The sequence below is a fragment of the Molossus molossus genome, unplaced genomic scaffold (genome assembly GCF_014108415.1).
Source record: "Molossus molossus isolate mMolMol1 unplaced genomic scaffold, mMolMol1.p scaffold_m16_p_17, whole genome shotgun sequence".
In the NCBI taxonomy this organism is placed as follows: Eukaryota; Metazoa; Chordata; class Mammalia; order Chiroptera; family Molossidae; genus Molossus; species Molossus molossus.
This window is the reverse complement of record NW_023425352.1, coordinates 19,964,870-19,974,678: the sequence shown is the minus strand read 5'-3', so window position 1 is coordinate 19,974,678 and position 9,809 is coordinate 19,964,870. Positions and strand designations below refer to the sequence as shown.

General features: G+C 52.1%; 1 protein-coding gene across 1 annotated transcript in view; it reads left to right on the top strand.

The window, feature by feature from the left end:
- Positions 1-822: 822 nt before the first annotated feature.
- Positions 823-9,809, top strand: part of SORCS3 (sortilin related VPS10 domain containing receptor 3) — a 549,191-nt gene continuing 540,204 nt past the window's right edge. Inside the window, exon 1 of the mRNA XM_036265289.1 lies at positions 823-1,679. Coding sequence (XP_036121182.1) covers positions 1,053-1,679 — 627 coding nt within the window. The 5' untranslated portion in view covers positions 823-1,052. The remainder of the gene's footprint in view (positions 1,680-9,809) is intronic.

Genomic DNA, 9,809 nt, shown 5'->3' with positions numbered 1-9,809 from the left:
ACTCACAGGCTCATAAAAATGCAAATATAGCCCATGCGTGATCCGAGCCTGCCTACAGCTCGGATCCGCCCCACACCCCATTACTCACACTAACACGCACACATGCATGTGCAGATGCACACGCACAGAGCCAAGGACCTTTACACACCTAGACAGCTCAGGCTCAGCTAGGTACCCCCACCCAGGGGCGCCTGCCCGCCTAGGGCGCACCGCTCGCTGCTCTCCTCACCCTCGCCCGCCTGCGCGCACGCAAGCGCACAGGAGCTCTAGGAGCCCCCACCCAAGCGGGAGGTGCAGCCTGCTGGATGGGAGGGGGGCGGGCAGCAGCAGGCGGGGGCAAGGAGCCTAAGTGGAGTCCTGGGTCCATCCCGCACTCAGCTTCCTAGTGCTGTCTCCCCACGCACAGGCTCTGGCTGGGCTCCCCCTTGGCTCCCGAACAGGAACAGTTGGCGCTGAAAACACTTTACTCCTCCTCCTCCTCCCTTGAGACCCATTCTGTTCTCCCTGCGTGCCATCTCCCCCCACCCCAAAAGGCCTGAAGAGTAACCCCCTAAAAGCAGCGAGAAGAGGCTCCCCACTCTTCACCGGGAGCAGGTTGGAGGCTGGATTTCGGAGAGACTCTGGATTGGGGTCTGTCACCAGCCCTTCTCCTGGATCTGGCTTGATTTTCATATTTTAAGAGGATTTTCTCATTATCTTTGAACACTCCTTTTTACAAAATTTCTGTTGGAGCTCGGTAGGGGAGATTCTGGGGATCTTACTTTAAGGGGGAGAAAAGCACCGAAGGGGCATTTATTAATTTTCCACGGGTTTGGAATCGCTCTCTGGACAAGAGAGCAAGCTATGGAGAGCTAGGAGGGAAGAGTGGAGAGGACCCAGGAGACGAGCCAGCCCGAGCCACCTCCTTCCTGGCCGCCCCCTCCCCACTCCCCCGACACACACACACTTGCTGGCTTGCTCACTGGCACACTCACACCCCCGCGCCCGGACCCGCACCTCGGCAGGCAGGCGCCACACACTCCACGGCCCCGAGCCTCGGCAGCGGCAGCGGGATGGAGGTAGCACGCACGGAGCGCCCCGTAGGCTGGCCCGGGGCTCCCCTTGCCCGGACTGGGCTCCTGCTCCTGTCGACGTGGGTCCTAGCTGGTGCCGAGATCACTTGGGGCGCTACAGGCGGACCTGGGCGCCCCACAGCCCCGGCTTCGCGGCACCCGGCGCTGCTTCCTCTCTTGCCGGGGGCAGTGGCAAGCCAGTGGCCGGAGGAGCTGGCGACAGCTCGGAGAGGCACCGTACTGGGGCGCCGGCCCAGACCAGAGCCGCTGCTCCAGCCAGCCAGCAGCAGCGGAGGAAATAGGCTGGGAGAAGCCGGGGGGCTGTCGCCAGCAGGCGCACGGTGGGGACAGGATATCCCGGCTCCTGGCAAACCTGGCAGCTCGAGAAGGAGTCGCCGAGCGCAGCCGCCCGGTGCCCTGGAACGCGGGGACACCCAGGCCACTGCCTTGTCCGATGGTTCCACAGGAAGCCGTCCTCTGGCCAAGGGTCTCCGGGAGGAGGTGAAGGCTTCGCGGGCTGGGGGAGCGGCGGCCGAAGAGCTCCGGCTGCCCAGCACCTCGTTTGCACTGACCGGGGACTCGGCCCACAACCAAGCCATGGTGCACTGGTCGGGACACAACAGCAGCGTGAGTACCCACCCGCGCGCAGTGGATCTCACTGTCTCCCACAGCAGAGGAGAATGGGGGCAGAAACAGGGACGGGGACAGATAGTTACTCTAGGGTCGGAAGGGGGACGGTGTACAATGACTTTTAGAGAGAACAGGTTCACCCAGCTGCTTCTTGCCCCTAACAGGTTAGTGGAGTTTGTTGGGAAACAGTGTGCGTTCTTCGGAGACCCTAGGACTGGGGCCGCCTGGAGGGGAGAGGGGCAAGAAGGGCTTAAAGATGAGCAGAGAGGGATCTGTGGTCACTTTCTGTGGTACTCGGCTTGGAGAGTCAGTTTTCCTGTTGGGCGACTGAATTAATGGGTGAGGACACTGGCTGATTTGGGGAGGGAGCTGCTGGACAGACAGACAGACAGACAGATTCCCACCACTGCCAGGGCTTCCCCCTTCTCGGCTCCAATCACTGGGAAGGGAACCCGGGAGATGGCGGCCACTCAGACTCCCCACTCCTGCCCACCTTAGGCTCTCTGCTCTGCACCTGAACCACTTTCCCCAGCCCGGCAGGAAAAAGCAGGACAAGCCCACCCAAGGCTGGTCTCCAGGTGACACTGACTCCCCCCTCAGAACCCGGGCAGCTGCCCTGGAATGCTACAGGAGAGGCAGCAGAAAAGTTTAAAGCTGAAGTGAAAGTCAGCGCCCATTCGGTACCCCTTGCCCTCACGCATGCACAAGCACATACAAGTCGCTGGGCAAAATCTCGCCCCAGCCACTTCGTCTGGCACTACAGTGGGCTCCGGGAATGGAGTTGGGTTCCCGGGGCTTTAGGCACACCTCTCCACCTCTTCTCTGCGGCCAGGTTCCCCTGGAAGCGGCTGTATCGAGAGGTGGCGCCCTTGAGTCCACTCCCGTGGCTCTGAGCTCTCTGTCCAGCGCTGGGCTCCGAGCACCGGCCGCCCCAGCAGCCGCTGCAGCCCGCAGCAGAGCGCGCCAGGAGGGGTCCCTCCCCGCCAACTCACCCGCACCCGGCGCGGTGCAGCCGAGCCTAGGAACAGCAGGGATGGGCTCTGGCGATTTACCCCACTTCCCTCACTTCCGCAGCCCCCACTTCAGCCAGGCTCACAAACATCCTTTTCTCTTCTCTGGCTCTCCGTATCAGATGGGAACCCTGCGCTGGGCAGGAGGATGATGGATGTCTGCACAGGCAGCTTAGGGGAACTTATTCGATGGGAAAGCACCGCCCACCTCCCTTTGTATATCTCTTCATGACTGGCATTAAAGATTCCCTCGGAAAATTTTACCTTATTTTAAAGGGGCCTGGCTGGGAGTGTCACAGAGGTGAGAAGCGAATAACAGGAAAGCTAGGAGTCTGCGCAGCACATGGGCAACCCTGAGTCCAGATTTCCTGGTTCTTAATGACACACAGCTGGTAGCCCAGCCTGGGTAATGGGTGCTGGGCGGGAAGGACTTGGGCATTCTAGCTCCCTGGCAGCCTGTCTGCACGGCCAGCACGGTGGCTGCTTCATCTGCATCCAGTGAAGACCCCCAAAGCTTTGGAGCAGGCAGCTCTGGGTGGGGGGGGCGGGCAACGTGTGCCTTTGTGGGGATGGGTGATTGAAGATTTACAAGTTCCCAGAGGAGAGTGTGCGTGTGTGAGTGTGTGTGTGCGTGCTCATTCCTTCCTGTGTTCTCACTGGGCGAGGAGGGTGGACAGGATGTCTTGAAGTAAATGTGTCCTAGGAGGAAGAGGTGATGTCCTCATGTTTCTGTGACTTTATTAGGGATTATGGGCACATGTGGACAGTATAAACTTACTCTGCCTGAAGAGTTTTCTTACACCTCTGCTTTTATTTTAAGGATCCTTGTGTGTGTGCATGTGTGTGTGCATGTGTGTGTGCGCGTGTGTGCATGTGTGTGTGCTGACAAAGCCCCTGAAGACGGGACTGTAGAGGATGCTTTCAGTATATAGTAGTTAAACGAGCATAGCCTTCTCTGCCCGTCTTCCATGCAGTGTAAAGCAGAGGGAGGGAGGGGGCAGGTCTTGCCCAATGCTTTTTGGAGAAATGGCTCTTCAGTTAAAAGAGGACCAGAAGGGCCTGGGGGAGTGGACCAGTTAGCCTTGGAGTCCTTAGTAACAGTGATGAGATTTGGCCAATCCACAGACAGTTCCCCAGGGGTTATTGGTTGGGCTGGTGGCATGTCTCACTGTTCAGGCAAAGTAAAGGGCAGCATAGGTGAGTGCAGGGATCCCATGGTGTCTTCTCTCTGGTCCGGAGAAGGACTGTCCCTTCAGCTCCTGAGCTGAGCCTCTCTTTGACCACGCTTTGCACGCAGTCCCAGAGAGAAAGGCTTTGTCGAGTACCAGGTCTGCAATGCTCTGAGGGAAGATGGAAAACATGTTAACATGCACCTGTCTTTGAGAGACTTTAAAAAACAACCCTTAGGAGAGTAATTGGGAAACCAATTTCTGTGACATTACCTAGTTGGTTTCTTTCTCCCCTCTTCCTGTCTGGAGGGCGCTAAAGGAGGTGCTCTAAATAAAACCCAGGTGAAGAGTGATGGGGATGCGGAACTCTCCGAAAGGCTTCTTCATCACTGGCTCCAAAGTGGAGAGAGGTGGCCCCAAGGCAGGCAACTTAGGTCCTAGCATAAGGCCCTTTTGACATGAAAAGAGAATTTTATCTTCTCTTCTGACTTCAAAAGTGCTAAACATGTCCTGCTCTGGGAAGGCCACCAGGTTAATTAACATGCTCTCCTACCAAGTGCCTTTCGTGGACCTCATTACTTGACATGACTTCCTTTTCGGGGAGTTTTCAGTCACCCCATATAATTGGAAATTGAACTCCACTCCAACAGTTTGCAGTCAGGCATGCAGAGGTGGAAATGCAAGACAGGGACCTCCACCCCACCCCATGTGCCCAGCGTGTGCCCAGGGTCTCTGGGCAGAAGGACATCCTTGTCCCTGGCTTGGAACATGTATTCACTTTGGTCCCAGGAGTGGGGAGGGATGGCTTGGGGGGCCAAGGAGGAGGTACCCAACAGGCTTGAGCCAGAAGGCATCAGGAGGGGATGGAGTCTTGGTCTCCCGCTGACTGATCTTGCCCTACCAGGTGTTCTGGGGGGCGAGGTGAGTGGACGTGAACTTGGAGCCTGAGTGATTTGCCGTTCATTCTCTCTTGTTATGTCCAGCTGGGATCCTGGTGATTAATGGCGATTAGAGAATATTTCACAAGCACCCAGAGAGAGCCTAGTCCCTGTAGTTTACAGGGGAACAGAAAAACATTCTGCCCTTCTCTCACAAATGAAGGAAGACACCATCCTGTTTGGTCAGTGAGTTGGCAAATGGCTGTGGGGAGTTGTGAAGGCAACAACCCACTTTTCATGCACCCTCTTCCCCGAGGTAACTCTCATGGGGATCCCCATTCCTGGCATTGGGGTAACAGTGCTGCCCCTCTTTAAATGGATCCCCTTTCCTTTCCAGCAGCTCACTTCCAGAGGTTTTGCAGGTTGCTGCCTCTGTACTGTATCTGGTTGGAATGACTTGCCAGGTAGTTTTCAGTTAATGTGCCCAACACTGCAGCTTGGTGAAGAAAAATAGGAGATGCTGATGATTCCAGGTCCCTACCAGATCACCCTTCCCTGAGCATGCTAGGAGGTGGGGACACACGGGTTCTCATACCTTGGGATTTCATACCTTGAACTAATTCAGCTGAACTGTGTTCTCAAATATTTACTCCTAATGTGCAAAATAGTGACAGATTTGATCCGATTAATTGTATTTCACTCACTGGAGCATCTAATTGTGGCTCCCAAGCAGATTTTTCCAATAGCTCTTGGCTGGATTGTCTAGCCTTCATTGTCTCTGCTCACAGTCCCCGTGTCATAATTTCTTAATGCATTATGTCTTCTCGGAGGCTTAATAAAGAAGCCTGCCACAGAAGCCGTTCTTCCAGGGTTTGCCAAAAAGAATATGTTTTTAATTAATATTACAGGGGAGCCTCTCAGTAGAGATGTAGCTGGGAAAGGCAGAATGCACTAATTGCTCCTGGTCACTGTTGGCCTGGGGGGAGGGGCGCGTGAAAAGGAGGGGGCAGACACCGGCTATTTGTCTGCTCTGCGCTTCCTCGGATGTCTGGGTTACCGAGTGTGACTTGCTTCTCAGATCCTGCAGTGATTTCCAAGGTGAGCAGAAGCTGCAAACTCCTCAGTTGGGAGAACTGATGGAGTGATTGCAGGAATGCAGCGGTTGGAGCTGGCTTTGGAGTTGACAAGGAAGGAATGCCAGAAAGTGACTTTTCCAGTTGTGTTGGATTTAAAGGAAGGGGGGTTGTGGCTCCAGTGGTAAGAAGGCTCAGGAGGCCGAAGGGAGAACGGCTTTTCCCCTGGGCTGTGTAGATCTATTACCGCAACTGAGGGAATTTAGGAACTAGATGATCGGTGGGCCCTCAACCATCCCAGAAGCAGCAGAGAGGGGCAGCATAGCCCGACAGGCTAAGACAGGAAGAAATCTGAAGGCGAGGGCTTTGTCCGAGGCTAGATGTGCCCGAGGCCTGGGGCTTAGACTCACTGTTGATCTCCTGCTTCCTTTGGCCTCTTGGCTGACTTGAGACATTTCCCTCACAGGGAAAAAGTCAAAGGATGATTTTTCAGCAAGTTTGGGAGAAAAGAGACCTTGTGGAGGAGGAGGTGGGAAGTAGATGCTAGCGTGCAGTGGGCCACTTTGCGTCATCACAACTGGAGCTATGGGGTGAATGGAATTTGGCTGACCATGCTTACCTCCCCTTGAACTGTTGGGTGACTGACTTTGTCGGCAGTGAGTAGAGGTAAGGAAGCTCTGCCTCACCTGGAGTAGGTGCTCGGTCATGTTTGACCACGTGGGTGGAGGAGTGATAGTAGCCCCCACGTCTCATCTAGCAGAGGCCACAAAGGAATAGGAGATCCTCATCCTTTGGGATACTGATGATTTTTTTTCTTAGCTGTTCCTAATTTGACAGCTGCTATCACACTATTTCAAGCAGTATGTCCACATTATAGCTTGAGCAGCTTTAGCCTTTGGGTTCAGATCCAAAGTCCTTTAGCTTGGCATTTGGGGCCCCTCCCTGTGTATGTTCTGTGTCTACTTCTCCAACTTTGTATTTGACTGTTCCTTGGTTGACTCCTTCATTCTAGCCAAGGCAGCCTCTTCATTGTGCCAAGCTCCCTCCTAACTACAAACCTTTGCTCTTGAGACTTCCCTCTATGGAGATGCACCCATTATTCACAGCACAGTTCAAGACTCAAACACAGCACCTCTATGAAACTGCCTCAGATGCATTCAGTTCCCCCTTCCTAAGTGGTCATAGGATTTACAGACTGCCTTAGCTGGGGAGGGGGGACAGTCTAAAACTGTCTCTTAATAGCATTGAGTTTATATATCTGGTTTATTATTTCATATGTGAATTTTAACATAAGGCTTAACAGGCATCTTTATCCCACTTCGTAAGATAGAAATAGGGGCTAGTCAGCAATCCTGGCTTCTTCCTTATGTACCTATGGACTCACATAAGATACTCAACCCTTTGCTAAGTGTTTCCTCAGTATGTGCCAGTGTTCTGGGCATAGGGGCTGGCAGGGATGTGATGGAAGGAGAAGACAAACAAAGATGAGACACTGTTAGCCTCATGGTCCTTCCAATATCTTTGGATATGAGACTGCTTAAATAACACATAACAAGACAGATGCCATGGGGTGATATGTGGTCAATTGTCAAGTGATCATTTCAGGCTATGAGCTCAGAGGAGGGAGGATCACTGTGGGAGACACTACAGGCACCTTGGGCTCACGGAATGTCAAAGCTGGACGTGCCCTTGGGAACTGTCTTCATCAAGTCAATCAGCACAGAGATGAGGGATGTGAGGCTCAGACAGAAACATGGTACCTTACACCTTGGACCTCCTGCTGCTTTGGCTTTGCGTAGCTGACCTCTGCTCACTCCCAGTTTCCTCCTTTCTCCTTGGGTTTACAGACCATTCTCCTGACAAGGACATTACGCATTTCCACTCAGGTGAGATAGAGTGCTGCCCATTTTATAGACAGGATAGACTGAGGCCAGGATGAGTATATAGGAGGCTAGCCAGAGGGGCTTAGAAGTAGATGATTTGTCCTATTCCTGGGCTATGTGCCATGGCCACCCTCCTCACCCACCCCGCCCCACCCACCTCCATGCCTGTAGGTAATAAATACCGAGCTTGTTAGTGCTGGACAATCTGTATCTTCATAACGGTCGATAATGGGGCCTCCTGTGAGTCTCCTCATTATCTGCGTTAGTGAGCAAGTCAAGACTGGTTGTACCATCAGGAACATTCTGCTCATTTATTTTGATCAGTGTAGTTTGGGTTTAATTATTTATGGAAATACTGTTCTTTATAGTACACTAATAAATGTGCTGTAGTAAATTTTCAAAAAGTAATGACATCTAAGAACGTCAGGACTGCAAAAATAGCTCTCTACTACTAACTCTTTGACGAGGAGCAGAGGAAACCATCCCTGCTGGGTTGAGAGGAGAGGGACCCTGAGCCTGGTGGGGCCAGTCATTCAGGGCTGTTGGTCAGTAAAACTGTGCCAAGTTACTTGGCACGCCCTGGAAGAGAACCTAGTTTAGGAGAAAAGCTAGAAATAGAGTTATACAGAATAGAATAATCAAGGATCATATTAGGTTGTGGGTTTGGGATCCTTTAGCCTGGGTATGATGGTATGAGTCCTTGTGAATTCATACTTGTGGAGGGTTCTCATCATGAATGCAATCCTCTTCAGGATTGATTAGGAACAGATGTTCACTGGGAGCGTGAAAAAGACCATACAGTAAACAAGAGCACAGTTTCTGGAGCCAGCTGCCTGGGTTTGGATGCTGCCTCTATCTCTTTTTCTTTTTTTAAAAAAAAATTTGTTTTCTTTATTGACTTTAGAGCGGGAAGAAGGGAGAGGGAGAGATAGATAGAAACATCAATGAGAGACAACATCAACTGGCCGCCTCCTGCATGTCCCCCACTGGGGATCGGGCCCACAACCTGGGCATGTGCCCTGACCAGGAATTGAACTGGCGACCTCTTGGTGCATGGGTCAACGCTCAACCACTGAGCCACACTGGCTGGGCTGCCTCCATCTCTTAATGGTTGGGTGACATCGGGCAAGCTGTCACCTTTCTTGGATATTTTTTTATCTATGAAAATGGTGATGAAAACAGTAACTCTCACACTGGGCTGTTGTAAGGATTAAATAAAACTCACATAGCAAAGTACTTAAAAGAAGTGCTTGACCTGCAGTAAGCCCTTCGGGTACTTTCAGCTGGTTTAGTTTTATTTTTATATTGGAAGAGCCTTTCCCTTCATTTTCAGACGGAAACATTGAAGCACAGGAAGAGACTTGCCTAAAGTTTCTCAGTGAGCTGATGGAAAAGCCTTGGCTAGAAGCCCGTTCTCCAGAGATGCTCATTTCAACCACCTCCCGTAGTCCATGGCCGCAGTCACATGAGTCGTTGTGATATTTATCTTCCCTGTGGTCCTGAGAAACACAGTGAATAATACAGAGAAGTGAATGGCTGTGACCTGGCTCCTTGAAACTCATATTCAGAGTTTGTAATAGACATAGTCAGAAACAGATGGTTAGGACCACATCGAAGATCACACTAATTCACAACTAATAAGTTGAACATTTTTTCCAGGATTTCATTAAGTGAAGGGTGGAGAAAAGTATCCATAAAGATGAGGAGTAGCTTCTCTTGGCTTGGACATGCATGATTACACCTCACAGCAAATCATGAAGACTTCTAGAAGAAAGTGATGAGATGTGTAGCTTTAGGAGAATAGGAAACATGGGCTGCTGGGCTGGTTGGTAAGCAGAGCCCATAGTGCCCAACACTCACCTACATCCAGGTCAGGAGATGCTTTTCTTCCTGACCTCCTAGCTTTGCTTTGTGCCCGATGCAAAATGGGGATACCCATGACTGGAACCATCTGCGGAATTCTTGCGGCCTCTTTCCAGATTTACCGTACTGGCCCAAACCATTAATATTTTGTCGTGATTGACACCCATTGAGTTACAGCCTTGACTTCCCTTTTGGCCTGCACCCTAAGCACCAAAAATGGAATCTGAGATTCCTACACAGACGTTTGAGGG